At 56.2% G+C, this 16,711-nt stretch overlaps 1 protein-coding gene across 1 annotated transcript; it reads right to left on the reverse strand.

Moving 5' to 3' along the window:
- Positions 1 to 4,990: 4,990 nt before the first annotated feature.
- Positions 4,991 to 8,235, reverse strand: LOC119109225 (uncharacterized). The gene is made up of 5 exons (XM_037232818.1): positions 8,182 to 8,235; positions 6,736 to 7,019; positions 6,198 to 6,332; positions 5,888 to 5,913; positions 4,991 to 4,995 (listed from the first exon to the last, which is right to left on the reverse strand). Exons 1-5 carry the CDS (start codon positions 8,233 to 8,235, stop codon positions 4,991 to 4,993), a joined length of 504 nt encoding a protein of 167 aa, XP_037088713.1.
- Between the last annotated feature and the right edge of the window lie 8,476 nt (positions 8,236 to 16,711).

The following is a 16,711-nucleotide window of genomic DNA, read 5'->3' on the forward strand; positions in this document are numbered from 1 at the left end:
GGGCAGAGGATGCCGTCGTTGTGTCCTCTTTACGGTCGTGGTCATTCGCGCAAGCTTATTTAACTCGTGGAATCCGCTACCAACGTTTTCTGATATACTTGAATTCGGTTCCTTTGACGAGTGACTATTCACTAAAATCTTGTAAGACATCCCAAAAGTTATAAACATTAGGTTACATCCATTGTCTACATTTCTAGATGTTCAGTTTGGCTGTTCTTGCTGTAGACGGCTTGCTCGACGCAAATACATTTTCAGGCGGAAATAAATGCTCGCGGCACTTAAGAGTAATGCACATGACTGTACCTGTTATGGGAATGCTTTAAAAAATCTTTAAGACATTTTGAATGGCAAACCATTCCTAAAACAGCCATTGATTCCGTTCAGTCAGATAACGAAGCACGCGAGGATTCCTTGTCTTTCGCCACAGTTTGGAGACGCCGTCCATTCCTTTTGAGGCACGCATCACTCGCCCGTCCACAAACCAGCCCCTGTGAAGATATTGCCAACGTGCCTTTAAAGCAGCCGCCCCTGCGAGACAGCCGTCCGTGTAGAGCGGCCGTGCCTGCGAGACGCCGCTGTGAGACTGACGTCCCTGTGAGACGTCCCTGTGAGACAGCCGTCTCCGTGAGACAGCGGTCCCTCTGGAACAACTGTCCCTGTGATACGCTACTAGGAGGTAGACTTCCCTGTATAACAGTCACCCCTGTGGGACGATCATCCATGCCCGAGAGGCTCTGCTTACACACGCTGTCAGTTGTTTGAGTGAGGCAGTTCCACCGCTTGCGAAATAGCCGAGCCGTCCCCGTCTCTGCCAGACGGGGACGGCTGTGGCTGCGAGGCTGCCGTCTGTGGCGCCGCACACCTCCCCAGCCACCGCTGACTAATTGCGCCTCGATCGGCGGCAGGCGGCGCCGATGCCGGCCTGGCGGCTGATAGGCGGCTGGTGGCCACGTCCGCCGCCCCGGGCGGCCCGTAGGCCGTCGAGAGGCGGGGGCGCCCGCGCCGAGCCGGCCCGGCCCGGCCGGCCAGGTAGCCAGCTGATCCACGGTGGCGGCGCGCCAGCTGCAGGTGGAACGAGGCATGGTGTAGCGACGGGGGGGGGGGGGTTCCTGTCATGCCTGGGCATGGGCTCTTGCGGTCCGCAGACGCGAACTCTGATCTGTGTATCCGGGCGACTGGTCGTTTCAATGTTCCGGTCGGTGGGCTAGGTGCACTTGATTCGTCCCAGCGGCACGTGAAAGAGACGCTTGGGTAGACTGAGTGGCTCGTGCGGCGCCGAATCCTGGCGCGTGGCCGGCCTGGACTCGCAGGGCACGCAGCACCCACTGTTCCGTCCATAAGTCGGGTCTGTAACCCCCCACCCGCCCCCTCCCCCCACCCCCCAATACGAGACTCATTAGAACCAGGGCAGAGGCAGTATCACACTGCTTCGTGACTGGGCCGTCACAGTCGGGGTCCCGGAGCGTGACGAGCGTGCGCTGCGGCTGCACACGGCGATATCGCCTGCCAGAAATGCTGGGTGACCGCAAGGCACAGGTAACCGTCAACTGGATCTTGTCAGAGCTCTGCCCAGCTGCACTGGATCTTGTCAGAGCTCTGCCCAGCTGCACTGGATCTTGTCAGAAGCGCATCTTGGTGTGCGTTTTGTCAGTCATCCGGCCGGACATGGCACTATATGGGCATGTTTTTTTTTTGTTTTTTTTTTGTTCTTTTAAGATCAATCAAACATTTTGAATGGATGCATCTCTGGAATCGGAACTCGCGCTAAGTAGTGCTTGTTGTGTGGGCCCTGACCCCTATCATTCGAAAGCGCATCAATGCTCGGTACGGTCCACCCTGCCATCTGACGTCACCTGGCCTTGCACTCACATTTATATTTGCACACGTCGTGAAGTAACTCCACAAAGGAGCCTAGTGTCAAGTCAATATGTGGAGCGGTGAATCAAGTGGATAGAACACACAAATAACGCAAAACATACATGTGGTCATACATGGTAACATAAGCCGAGTAGTCATTAATCAGTACCTGGCTGTCCTCGCATTGTGTGGTCTCTGATCTCGACCTTGAAGCGCGCCGGGTTCACTGCACGAACAGTTGCCGGTAGGTCAGTTAACGCAGTACTGATCGAGTAACCTAATCTCCGTATTCCAGACTCGGAGCGTATCGCCGGGGACGCGAGGTGACGCACACGCATTCTTCATCCGCCGCCGGATCTCGCGCGTGAGGGAACCTCAGTCGCCGGGTGGTGGTCGCAGACGTGAGACCGTCATCAGCTGCCGGCTCTCAATTATGGGTGCGTCACCTGGGAACCATCATCAGCCGCCTTTCAGTAAGCTGCACTCCTGTTAGCTCCTGTGGTAGTACTCGGTCAAAATGTTGGTGACTTACGGCGGATTAACATTGTTCAGCGCCGGGAACGATCTGGCTGATTTTTTTCAACAGTTTTTGATTAACCTGGTGGCTGTGGAGATAACCCGGCCCGCCGAGCTTGCAGAAGGCTTTATGAGCTCCGAGTTCCGTGGCAGCTGGATCACCTCACAAGCAGTCAAGTCCGTGCGTCACTGGACTTCAATGACATGCTCATCTGCTCAAGCAACATAGCTTCGTCTGCCTACTACCCTGGCTGGCAGGGCGGGCACCGCGGGTGATCAAACCCCGTGCCTATAGTTTCCCAGATGCGCAGCTTGGACCACTCCACTACCGGCACACTAGCTCGCAGCCAAGTCACGTCGCTACTGGAGCGTGCTGTGAGCCGTCGCGTCCGCACTGACTGTACCACGAGCCTCCCGATCCCGTGATCACTGGATCACCTCACCAGCCGTCCGATCCCGTGATCAATGGATCGCCTCACCAGCCTCTCGATCCCGTGATCACCGGATCGCCTCACCAGCCGCTTGATCCCGTGATCACTGGATCGCCTCACCAGCCGCCCGATCCTGTGATCGCTGGATCGCCTCACCAGCCGCTCGATCCTGTGATCACTGGAATCGCCTTACCAGCCTGTGATCCCGTGATCACTGGATCGCCTCGCCAGCCGCCCGATCCCGTGATCACTAGATCGCACTCACCAGCCGCCCGATCCTGTTGATCACTGGATCGCATCACGAGCCGCCCGATCCTGTGATCACTGGATCGTATCACGAGCTGCCGTCCGTGCCGGTCGGCGGTCGCCGCCGTGGGAGCCGGGCGGGGCCGCCCTCCCAGCGCGGCGACGCAGTCGACCGCCAGCCGACCTCTAAACGACGACCGGTCGGCTGCCCGCCGGCCATCGCACCGCGGCCGGCGGCGTCGGGGGCCGGCGGGTGACATCACGCAACTGGGCGACGTCCGATGGCGATGTGGAGATGACTGATGACTGTGGTGAGGACAAATGATGGCGTTACTGACCACATCTCGGAGCACGAGGCGCTTCTGGATGCGCAATCGGCACTCGAAGCTCACCGCTTGGCGTTGCGTTACAGTTCATACAGGTGAGAATAACGGCGCTGCAATGCGGGAGAGGCTGGCGTCGTGTTACAGTTTCAGCACGTGTGTTGTAATTCTTACGTCACTGTAATAATAACCAGGCTTGCGACGTCTGTACTCTCGGGTGATTGCACAGCCCGCCTGATGAGTCACTGAGTCAGATGAGTGATCGGACTCTTCGGCTGGCGTAACCAGTCTGGCTGCGATGCGCACACGGTCGCCGCCCACGGATTGTTAAGCCCGCGGGCCGACGGAGGGAGCGTTACCGCAAGCTACATCTGTGCCAGCCTAGATGCGACTCAATCGATGTAGTCTAGCCTTTTGAGCACCCCCTCTGCCATAAGGAGGTTGGTGTGTCAGTCTGTCCACAGGCAACGGGGCGCGGCTGCCATCGGTGGGTCAGTCGACGGCGGCGGTGAGGGTCGGGGCGCGCGAGGGTCGCGCCGGGCCGGTCGTTGGGGCGCCGGCGGATGACCGCAGAGTGCAGCAGGCCCGGCTCGGCCGTGCAGCGCTGACACACTGACCTGGGGCCGTTGGCCAGAGGAGTTTCGGACACGGCGGCCGCCGCCCGGCGGGGCCGGCCGGGTCGGGACGGTCGCTTGCAGGCCGCAGACGACGACCTCTCACGCAACGACCTGACGCTCGTCGCGGCCTGTTGTCAGGGTGCGAGAGGTACTGGGGTTTCAGGGCGCCTCAACCGCATTGGTTATTTGCGCTTTTGTCAGGGTGCGGTGCTCTTCAGATGTAAGAAAAATGCCACTTTTATCGTAAGCAGGCATCATGCATTCAAGTTAAAGCCAATGCATTAATTAGCATGACCTTCATGGGGAATCACGTTTCACAGAAACCATATTGGCGGAATTTTTTTGCCCTATTCCTTGGCAAACAATGCACCAATTGTCTTCATAAAACGGCAGTCAGTGCTTCAGCGATTTGATCACAGCTTGTTCCGGGTACATTTCGTGTCTACGGGCTTTAACACGGAAAGGACGCTCAAGTGATGATACATCCGTCCAAAACTGTTTACTTGAAGTGTTTGCTGGCTTCTTGCCCAGGGAATTGGTGTCATTCGGATGAGTATAAGGGCCCTTTTGCCTCATTATGTGACTTGTATGTGCGTTGATAGGTTGTATCTTCGGCATTAAGAGCCATAAAACGGACGTGAACCTTCATAAACAGCGCTGAAATTGGTACGTCTCTATCACCGTTATGACAAAAAGACGTCCAAAACTAGCACCACACAAGGTGACAGCGTTCACGGCATCTTTTTCAGCAGTTGCTCTGTCAATCGTGCTGTTGTCAACACACGTCGTGAATGTACACGCCGGCTCTATCCTTCTGCCAGAATCCCGGGCTCAATGGATGCAACACAAGCATACATATCACACACTCTTTATCGGCTTAAACATGATCAGAATATGCATCACTTGACCGTGTGTGATATACAGCCAGTCCATAAATTAAACATCGGCAAACACAACCCTGTAAAAAGCCGTGCAGTATAAGTGATGCATGCAGCTCGCCTCACACTGGCAACACAGCCACTCAACAACGTCATCACACATTTCTTAGTTGCCACTGAAACGTGCAATCACTCCAGCTCGCTGTACATTGACACTGCTGGCCATAATCATATGCTGTCGGTGTAAAGGCAACGGTTCCTCTGACGCCGCGCGGCACGCGAGCGGCTCGAGCTAGCGCATTCACTTCTTGCTGGTGACAAAAGGCTCCGGTGAGGCCCAAGTATAACACAGCACGCACGTGGTGCTTGCAGTCAGGTGTTGCATCTCTTTCCACGACAAAAAAAATTAGTGAAACGGCGTTATACTCCCCGTTCAGCGGCTCAGAAAAGCCCTGCATAGACACAGTGAATTCACACACTGCAGAATGATTGTAGCGATGTGTTGAAGGAAGGAGATAATAAAGTAAATGGGGAGGATAGAGACGGGACATAGAAAGCGATATCGAGCACTGAGCAGACGGACAATGGGCGCGACGGACCCCACACGCGCGCGCTTCGGCATTATTCTTCCGTCGAGGCGAGGCACAGCCAGCGCCTCGAGGCAGAACCTCCAGCCGCCGCCCGACTCCGATGCTAAGAGCCCAGAAGCCAGCTCTCCTGGGCCCTCATCGCATGGGGCCTTGTACCGGCGCCCCTGGACCCGGCTCTCGAGGGGCCTCGTTTGCGGCGCCGCTGGTCCTGCCTCTCGTGGGGACCTCGCGCCGGCGCCTCTGGTCCTCCTCTCGCGGGGGCCCTCGTTGCGGCGCCGCTGCGCCAGGGTCGGCCTTATCGTGAGCGGAGCTGGTCGGCGAGGAGCTGGTGTTCCTCGAGAGGCGAGCGCCAGCTGTCGGTGTAGTCGAGCCCTCATCGGCGCGCGCCGCACGGCCGTCACCCGCCGGACAGCGGCACGTGACAGTTGCCGGCCAGCACGAGCGCCGCCGACGAGCTGCCGAGGGACGGCGCGGTGTTAGGCCGTGACGTCACGCATTGTCAAGATGGCGCTCACTGCTGCCGGTGAAGGGTGGAAGTGGAGCTTTGCTGAGGACGTACACGGCTCACGTCTATTCTTTGTCAAGCATAGTATTACAAAAAAGACAATCTATCACAGGTTATACTAATGGTTAAACTCCACTGCAGTTCTAGCGGCAAGGCGTATGTCAAATGAAGCTCTGGTGTACATCAACAGCACGACAATGTACGTTGCGTGGTCGCCCTCGCAATGATCAGTACCTGTGAGCCTTCTGTCTGATCGGATGCTCACGAGGAACGCAGTCCAGAAGCAGCTCCTGGCTGGAAAAGTGTGGGGGGCGACCGGCCGTCTGCTGTTCAGCCTGTTTGCTTTTAGACAGACGTGGCAGCAAAGTTCTGGGGGACGGGGACACCATCCGTTAGAAGAAGTCACACCAAGCAGGTGGGTTTCACAACATAGGAATTAGGGTTGAAGGCTAAACCCACCACATTTATGTAGGCCGGTTAAATGCCCTTTGACCACTTAGACTTTTGATGTGGTCTCCAGCACACTGCACTTAAGCGGACAGTCGAAGTATCTGGAGCTATAAAGTACACACCGTACGTTGAGATATGTAGGTCCCTGCTGTTCCCGGCTCCGCACCGTCAGCGGGAGCTGTCAGATCCTTACTGTGCCCGGGTCGGTGACGCAGCCGGAGCTGTCAGATCCTTACTGTGCCCGGGTCGGTGACGCAGCCGGAGCTGTCAGATCCTTACTGTGCCCGGGTCGGTGACGCAGCCGGAGCTGTCAGATCCTTACTGTGCCCGGGTCGGTGACGCAGCCGGAGCTCGGGCGCGCCTCGTCTGCAGACTGCCCGTGGCTGGAGAGTGTCTCGGCTCCGAGGTGGGCAGCACGGAGACGGCTGGTGACGGAGAGCGCAGGATGACGGTCGGCTGCAGGCAGTTGTCACAGAGCTTGCGGGCCTTGCCCAGGCCCTGGCAGCAGCACGGGTCGCGCAGCAGCCGGTTCGCCCGGTACAGCGAGAGGTACTGCGACTTGGGCACCATCACGTACTCGATGGCGCGGTGGTCCCAGGGGTCCAGCTGTCCGCCGTCGGGCCGGGAGCGGCAGGCGCAGGGCGCCGGCAGCCGCCCGCCGCCGCCGTCCGCGCCCGCCGCCGCGCCCGACTCCTCCGACTCCGGGTCAGACCCTGATGAAGGACGGCGGACTGTCAGCACACTGGTCCCGCAATCAGCGGACTGTCAGTGCACTGGTTCCGCAATCAGCGGACTGTCAGTGCACTGGTCCCGCAATCAGCGGACTGTCAGTGCACTGGTTCCGCAATCAGCGGACTGTCAGTGCACTGGTCCCGCAATCAGCGGACTGTCAGTGTACTGGTCCCGCAATCAGTGGACTGTCAGTGCACTGGTCCCGCAATCAGCGGACTGTCAGTGCACTGGTCCCACACTCAGCGGACTGTCAGTGCACTGGTTCCGCAATCAGTGGACTGCCGGCACTTCGGTGCAAGATACAGACGCACTGTCAGAGCACCAGCGCTGGGTTTTAACAAACCAAAAGCACACTAGCTCCAGACTCCAACAGGCTGTCAACACACTAGCTCCAGACCCCAGCAGGCTGTCAACACACTAGTTCCAGACCCCAGCAGGCTGTCAACACACTAGCTCCAGACCCCAGAAGGCTGTCAACACACTAGCTACAGACCCCAGAAGGCTGTTAACACACTAGCTTCAGACTCTACCAGGTTGTCAGCAAACTATCTTCAGACTCCAGCAACGGTCCTGATACCCCGCGCCGGGCTCATCAGGCTCCAGATGAGAAAGGCAGCAACACATCTGACAAGATTAGACTGCTCACCACACGCTGGAGGCTCGGGCGCAAAGTCAAATATTGTGTTGTGTTTCTTTCGTTGATGAGCCTCTGTACAAAATTTATGGTTTGCAGATTGATGACCCTATATCATGAAGGCATGTTGCGATCGTGCGGTTTTGTGCTCGCATAACATATGCACTAGGCATGGTATTTCGGCTTTGTCAAAGGTAAACATTTTACTTGCTTCATGCCGTCTTCCTCTCTCTCTTCTTCCTAATAAATTTCTCTCACGGACGAAAAAAACGAAAACGCATATTTCTTAGCTCAAGAAAAGAGCCCGTTAGGCTAGACAGGTACAATAGGAGCGGCGGGGCAAGGCTACACGCAAAAAGCTGTGCTTAGCAGGAATGCTCTTTGAGACGAAGCTCTACTTACTCTGATCCCAGACTCATCATCATCATCATCATCATCATCATCAACGCAAGACATACGGACTAAATTTTGTAAAAGAACGATGACTACGTGCAAACATTTGCGCCTGCAACATCTCAGGTCGAGCTCAAAGAGCGAACTCGGCAACACCAAGGACACCAAGTTTGGTGATGGTGTGTAGTGAGGCGTTCAGTCGGGCGGCTTTTATGTGCCGAAAAGAAGTATCCGGCCGCCTTGTCTCCGCGCCAGGCTTTCTTTCCCAGGCATCACGAACGCTTCGTGGTACTTTCCCAGACATCACGAATGCTTGGTGGTGCGTGATCTTTTCTGCCTAGTGACAACGAAAAATTGAGACACTCGCCAACATTCCTAAAACGCACTTAAATGTAAGGAGCAGTCTAAAAACCGGTGATAGACATACTCCCGCTTGTTTTAAGGGCAGGCGTCATTTTCGTCCCTAGTTTTGAGCCGAGGTAGTTAGGTTCTGGCATACGAAGATATTTTGCTAGCCATAACCTCAATGAGGTAAAAAAACCAAGCTGCTGGACCTAATTACATTTTGACTGCCTGAGACCTCGTCTTACACGGTCATGTGACCAAGAATGGCAACACCGACAGCCGATAGCGCTGCCGCAAAGTAATTGGTTACGACGTGACGCGTAATTTAACACAGCTGGGCCAAACATTTTTTTTTAGATAACATTTTAATGGCATTGGTCGAAGGGCGAAACAAAATAATACTTAGTGGATTCTGTTTAAGCGGGCTATCTCGTCGTGGTTCCAAACAGGCATGCCATTTTCTGAAAGTTGAAAGATGAAATGGCTCAAGATGACTTTGCGTTCCAGTAGGAGGATAGATTTATCAAAAGATGACATCTTTGCTTTACTTGTTAATGCAGGAGAGAGACTGGTCGCGTTGTCACAGGCTGATGTAGCACATAGGACCGTAATATGTTGTGCATATTAACTTAAACTGCGCAAAATCTTTAAACGTAAACATAAAATGGAGCATGGTCTCAATTTTGGCAGCTATGTCAGAGGAACACCACACAGAACGGCGAATTCAAGGCTCTGCAATGATGTATGATGATGATAAGATGTTGATAAACAAATAAGATGATGCATATGTCATATATGTCAGATATGTCGCTGTCGCATGTCGCTGTTCATCCAGAGCAGGTCCAGCTCAAGTGACACTTGGTATCACGACACGGTAAGGACCTATCGCATTTAAATCGGCGTAAAAATCAGGAGTCATAATCACAGTATATGTCTCAAAATGAATGATATATCTGTGCTCTGTATCAAATCACATTATTTTTGTCACGGCATTATGTTTGTCTACAATTTGAGATGAATGCGTATACTTATTTTGGTGTTAAAGCTGTTCACCAAGGACAATGCGTTCTTTCAAGGGCCGACAATATGTTGCTGCCTGCAGACAAAAGTTAGGAGTTACCAGATGGTCAGTGGCTTTGGAGAAATTTGAAATGAAAGTCCAGCAATGTTCACAGGCAAAGCTGGTGTTTCATGAAGTTCAGGCATTTCGCTGCCAGTGAACTCACGACCGTCTTGTTCGCATCCCCTCCAGTTCCGTCCCGTTTTCCCGGCAACAATGTGCCACTCAATCGCAAATAACTCATTTCCTCCGATTGGTCGCCGGAACTGGCCAATTAGCGGGCATTCTGTGCATCCTCGGCTAATCACACTGCGGCACCGTAGCGGAACAGCAGTCGGCGGCTTCCTTGTTGCAATCGGGCCGCGGGCGACGGGCTCGATGGCAGCGCGGCGGGGGTCGTTCACCCTTCTGAGTCGACGGCGCCGTCGCCGCGCCGGCTGGGCCCGCCCCAGGGCGTCACTCCCCCGCAGCGATGGAGCGGTTGCCAGCAGCAGAGTCGGGCCACGCGACCGCCGCGGGCTCGGCACACCACACCGCGGGCCGAGATTAACCCCAGCCTGCGCCGCGGCCTCGGGCGGGGCAGCGCTGGCGCTCGCTCTGAACTCGGCGGTGCGCGCCGCTCGGCCGGACCTAGCGACCCGACCTCGGGCCTCGACCGACCGCAGACCGACGCGGCGGCGCAGACGGCGGGCCGCGGCCAGTCCGGACCGGCGCGGACCGGGACCGCTGCCGGCCAGGCCGCCGGGGACTGGAGCAGCACCGCGACCGACCGTGACGCCCGTCTACCGTCACGTGCGGCCCGCTCGGCGCTACGTGACGCGCTGGACGAGCGTCACAAGGCGGCCGCGAACAATGCGAGCGCGGCCCTTTGTTGTCCGGCGAGATAACTGGGAAGTGGTGGGACCGGTCGTTGGGGACCCGCGCTGCTGTTAGGTGACCTAAAACAGCGTCGGAGCGCGGCAACGTTGACCGTAAGCCCGGTGACAGGGCGGTGATTAAGACGATGTGATGCGGCTGTGATCTTGTATCTACGTCATTGTGCCTAGCAGCTCGACATCCTTGCAGTTGTGCCGTTAGCTATTCTCTCGCTCGCTGTAACGTGTTCGCTCAACAGTACCTATTCAAAGACTGAAGCAAAAACTGGGTCAATACACTTGTTTTGCTGGACCGCACACCCTGGTCTGTAGCCTGTTATTTTTATTAGGCATTCTGTGTATAGCTTTACTTGATTTTTTACAGACCAGTGTGATGCAGCGGTTTAGCACTAAATAAGGTTTTGACGAATGAGTCATAGCATCAAAGGCATTCATACTTGACAAACCTCTTGCGTCTTCATCCTCCTAGTAACCCGATACACTGCTGCAAGGCATGAATGTTTGACGACTTAATACCAAACGACGCGTCACTGAATGCAAATGAAAAGTGATTCCTTGTCTGCACAACCTGTGCTGTTACATGAGGATACACCGCTCACGTAGTTAAAGTTAGTTCGTAAATCGCGCAGGTCATAGGGACGCCGTGCTCCTCCTTGGCTCTGTCCGCTATCCAACGGACGGCGTTTCTTGCAGCAGCGGTGATAACGTCTCAGTGCCGACGCTCTGATCGACTGCCGCTGCGGGCTGGAGGCCCCCGCGAGCAGCGGCCGCGCACATTGGCCACGGTCGGCTGGCCTCGTCAGATGTGACGCATGCGCAGTCACCTGTGCAACACTCCGGAGAGCCTGACCTGATCGCACCGATGGGAGAGCGTCAGGCATCGTTCTCACCGGTGAGATCCTGCGAATCGCTCAGATGAGTACCGTTTTGACCCGCACGCGGATGGTCAGGCTTAAGCCATGGAAGCTCGTCCGTGGCTGCTGCCAGCAATGTGCCTTTCTAACCCGCCCTAGGCCTGTTAAGTTTGCACCGTTCTGATCCGCCCGCAGTTTGTGAGGCTAGTAGCGTTCTGTCCCGCCCGTGGTTCGTAAGTTTATACCGGTCTGAGCCTCTGAAGTGCGTCAGATGTCTGGTATGGCGCTGTCCGGTCAGATGTTGGCTGTAGGATGTTCAGTGCTCATTGCCTTCATTAGAATCGTTCGGCTTATGTAGTCTGACATCCACGGTCGTGCATATTCGTGGCAGGCTGCATCCATTAGTTTGCAAATTACTGGTTCACATCTACAGTTTCGCGACTTGCAACATTTCAGGCGTTGCGAATCTAGACAGCCTCCGTTCCTCACTTTAGTCAGAGCCACACCGGGTGAGAACTGCGGGGGCTCATTGCACGAGTCTGCCGGCGCGGAGCCATGGTGGAGGCCATGTCCCGGGCGCGTGAAATGGGGCTGGCGGTTCAAGCAGCACGTCCACACACTGATGATTGTTTCAGGGTTTACCGGATGCCGCGGCGCCGGGATGAAACGCCTGGCCGGCTTCGCACCTTGCCTCGGCACGCGCAGACACGAAATGCCGGCAGTGGGCGGCCAGGCGTGTCATCACGGACGCGGGTCGGGTGCGGTGACAGTGCACTCTCTGCCGAGTTCTGCTTCAGACCCCACCCTCAAGAGCCGAGCCCTCGCGCCGGGCCAGGGCTGCCTGCCTCTCCACCGACGCTCCTCAGCCCAGAGCTGCCTGCCTCTCCGCCGACGTTTCTCAGCCCAGAGCTGCCTGCCTCTCCGCCGACTCTTCTCAGCCCAGAGCTGCCTGCCTTTCCACCGACGCTCCTCAGCCCAGAGCTGCCTGCCTCTCCGTCGGGCTCTTCAGCCCAGGGCTGCCTGCCTTTCCACCGACGCTCCTCAGCCCAGAGCTGCCTGCCTTTCCACCGACGCTCCTCAGCCTAGAGTTCCCTGCCTCTCCGTCGGGCTCCTCATCGCAGCGATGGACGTGGTCCAGCACGCCGGCCGAACGCGCGGGGGACGTCCACATGGCTTGTGTCTTGGCCGATGGCATGGTGGCGAAATGCGGCATTCACAAACATGTGTCGACAGTCAAATTGCTTCGTGCTCCTGCTCTTAACGCAGCCGAATGCACTTAAGTGCCCATTAGAAAATTGTTGTCGCTGAATGGTCAAACAAGAGCCAGAAACAAGTTAGTTGGCTATTCGGTTTTAGAGCGTGTCAACTGCAATGGGCGTTTGTACCCAACGGCAAAGTACAGCCGAGTGCGTAACAAACAATACATTTTGTGGGTGTAGCAGAGTTTATGTATCGGGTTCATTCATCACAGTGTGCTGTATTGGACAAAATGTGCGTCTTGCACCACTCACTTTATGTTTTTTGTTCCTGATTTGGGAAATCAAACAAATGCTGTCATGACAGGGAGAATGCAATTTATGGTACCATTGACAAATAAATTGATGCTTGGAAACCATTGATGTGTTTTGTCCGCCGAGATAAGGTTATAGTTGAATGAGCACGTGAGCTTAATACCCCCTATCATTTAATTTCCTCTGGAATGTTGATTGTTCCGTTTTGATTAAAGACCACTGAAAGCTCCACCACAACCAACAGGGACTCCATTACAAACAATGACCGCTCTCACCACCGCCGGCTCGTTCCACACGAGCGGCCCGGCAGCGTCCACGCAGCACGAGAGGGGCCCTTGGACGCGACCGCACCAGACCTCAGCCACGGTGGACTCCCAAGCCCTGCCTCCACCTGTGGTGGGCCTCCGCTCAGCGCCGACTATCCACTAACGGCCTGTGTTTTAGCAGCGATTCTGACGCCGACAAAGTCGGGGTTGGCAGTCACAAGGCTTCGGTCGCTCGACAGGTTCCCATGCCGGGGGCCGACGCCGTCCGTTCGAGGCGCCGTCGCTCGGTCACGGCGGGGGTGTCCTCTCCGGCCGGGCGGCGTCACGGCCCGACCCCGGCGGCTCCCCGGGCGAGCGGGGCGAGCTGCGCCGCCGCCGCCGCCGGCGCCCCCGGCTCCAGCCGTCGGGAACAGTCTGGCGCGCGGCCGGAGCGTGACGCGAGGCGCCGTGACGCCCGCGCCGCGATCCGCGGTGTCACGCGATCTGACTGAGCACCGCCCGCGCGGCCGAGGGCGGTCCGTTCCGACTGATGCCGGCGGGTGGTCGGGAAACGTGCCCATGTATGCTGAGCATGGGAGAGCTTGCCTTCTTGAAGGTATGCGCACTATTTGTGTGAGGTATTCCTGGTGAGTTCAAGAACCATGCCACGCCATCAGGGAGTCTAAGAATATAGGTAAGCTCATATCTGGTAAGCGTGAAGAAAACTTATTGATATGCTGTCTGATTGATAACGCAAATATATAGTTACGACAGCGAGGTCCGCCACGAAGCTCATGACTGGACGATTATCGTCTTTATTATGATGGCAGACCTGCGCCCAAAAACTATCAGCGGGGATTTTTAGCAGCCAAACAATACCGGACTGGTCCCACCGGATGCTGATTCGTCAATCTGCGGGCAGCACGAGCTGGCCGGGGAGAACGCTGGCTCAAGGCTAAGTCATGTTCTCGGGATACCGTGCACAGCAAAAATCCATCCTGAACCGAAGCGCATGATTCACACGTACGAACATCTGAAAAACGCGGCGACGCCTCGACTCGTTGGAGCCCGCATCGCCCGCATCGCGATCCACTCATCGCGTCCGTGCAGACCGCGCTCGGCACCACAACTGGCACAGCGGACCCGTCCATCACGCGGTGCGGGCGTGCCAGGAGGGCCGAACCGTTCCGGCCGCGTGGGAGAGCTGCGGCGGCGACCGCCCGGCCGCCGCACGTCCCCTGCCGGCGGCCGGCCGGTGTGGTCGGCCGGGCCGCACCGCACCGCACCGCGAAGCCAAACGCTTTGCTAACGGACCGCGCTGTCCATGTCGGGCCATTAGGACCCGACGCTCTCTCTGACGGCCATTAGCGGAGTGTCGTCTCGGATTGTCGCGGACGGCAACGACGGCGTGTCGACGGATGCCGGTGGGCCGGCTTCGTTCAGTGTGTTTCCCCTGACTGGTACAGGACCGATCATGATCAGGAGGACGTGCCCGACTGGTGGTACTCTGGTGACCGTCGGCCAGCGTAGGACTCCGGTCCCGGACTGGCCGTGGGCTGGTCAGGGTCTGCTCCAGCCTAAGGCTCCGGACCCAGACTGGCCGTGGACTGGTCAGGGTCTGCTCCAGCCTAAGGCTCCGGACCCAGACTGGCCGTGGACTGGTCAGGGTCTGCTCCAGCGTAAGACTCCGGTCCCAGACTGGCCGTGGGCTGGTCAGGGTCTGCTCCAGCGTAAGACTCCGGTCCCAGACTGGCCGTGGGCTGGTCAGGGTCTGTTTCAGCCTAAGGCTCCGGTCCCAGGCTGACCGTGGGCTGGTCAGGGTCTGATCCAGCGTAGGACTCCGGTCCCAGACTGGCCGTGGGCTGGTCAGGGTCTGCTCCAGCGTAAGAATCCGGTCCCAGACTGGCTGTGGGCTGGTCAGGGTATGCTCCAGCGTAGGACTCCGGTCCCAGACTGGCCGTGGGCTGGTCAGGGTCTGTTCCAGCCTAAGGCTCCGGTCCCAGGCTGGCCGTGAGCTGGTCAGGGTCTGCCCCAGCGTAAGAATCCGGTCCCAGGCTGGTCGTGGGCTGGTCAGGGTCTCCTCCAGCGTAAGGCTCCGGTCCCGGACTGGCCGTGGGATGGTCAGGGTCTGTTTCAGTGGTGGTGGACCGACCGATCAGGTCCTGACATCAGTCCCAGGCCGCCAAACACATCAGCGGGCTTCAGCCGTTTCACAAAGTCCCAATGGCGCCGATCGTCGGAAAAGACGCCCCACTGCGAATCTGAGTATCTTAATGGTGAAGTGGATCATTCGAAGTTTAAGTAGTCGAATAAAAGACCAAATGATCGTATTCAGCGAATATTGGCATGGTAAAACAGAGTTAGCTTATTCGAAAACACTTCAATATTTGCCAGAAAAGCGCACAAGTACTTAACCAAAATACCACAATAGCAATTGGGAACTAGTTAACAGTTAGCACTAGCGTGTCTGTAGCCGAAGGACACGATGGAGATGGAACACGCTGTGATCCATTTGCAACCGGGTTTGAAAGGAAGATCACGACCCAATGCTGTAAGTATCGCCGGTGTGCCGGACTTCCGTAGGCCATGTCGAAGATCCGTGGGCCGTATCGGACTTCCGTGGGGCAATACCGAACATCCGTAGTCACCCGCGCTAATAACAGCAACGCGTAGTGTGAGGATCAAAAGGTTAGTAATGCGTCAAATGTCATCAGGTTTGAGAGAGAGAGAGAGAGAGAGAGAGAGAGAGAGAGAGAGAGAGAGAGAGAGAGAGAGAGAGAGAGAGAGAGAGAGAGAGAGAGAGACAGACAGACAGACAGACAGACAGACAGACAGACAGACAGACAAACAGACAGACAGACAGACAGACAGACAGACAGACAGACAGACAGACAGACAGACAGACAGACAGACAGACAGACAGACAGACAGACAGACAGACAGACAGACAGACAGACGGACGCCGATCTACCCATGTACTAGAAAGCATATTTTTGACTGGGTTCAGTTCATTTAGTTTTTGCATTTGCGCATGTGACCAAAAAATACAGGGATTCGCACGCCGAACTTGGACAGTGGCCTTTCTCCTTGCGCCGAAAATCTTCTCAATAGCAATTCGACTGAGAATTTGACGCATTAAATCCCACCTGACATACATTCCTGTGGATATATTCTTGACAATTTTGGTAAATATTCTGCACACTCGGCTTCCATATTCGAAGACGCCCAGCGCGGTGTTGCAATACCGACGCCAGGCTGAATACCAGTCTAGTCAGTTCTTACGTGCAAACCATCAGATCATATGGGGGATCGGTGCGCAGCCTCAGTCCTCAAATCTTGGTGGATGGTGTCCATCACATGCTCATCCACTGGCGCTGTTTTCTGGGAGTCTGTTACGTGGCCTTTACGGTCCGGAACACTAGCGTGGAAGTGTTTTTAACGACGTGAATTTCATTGCTGAGAGTGTCGGAAAATCGGTCCCAGCCTGGGGTGAGCGAGGATGATGGACCGTGTGAAAAGTCAGTCACCCGAAATGAATTTGTTGCTATGATGCCACGCACAGTTCAACACGGCAGGGAAAAGTAGCGTTGACATTACAGGAAAATTCCCCGATTCCCATACCCTGTGAAGTACATTTTCCTTTCGCACT

Source organism: Pollicipes pollicipes, unplaced genomic scaffold (genome assembly GCF_011947565.3).
Source record: "Pollicipes pollicipes isolate AB1234 unplaced genomic scaffold, Ppol_2.1 Scaffold_7231;HRSCAF=8579_pilon_pilon_pilon, whole genome shotgun sequence".
Lineage (NCBI taxonomy): Eukaryota > Metazoa > Arthropoda > Thecostraca > Pollicipedomorpha > Pollicipedidae > Pollicipes > Pollicipes pollicipes.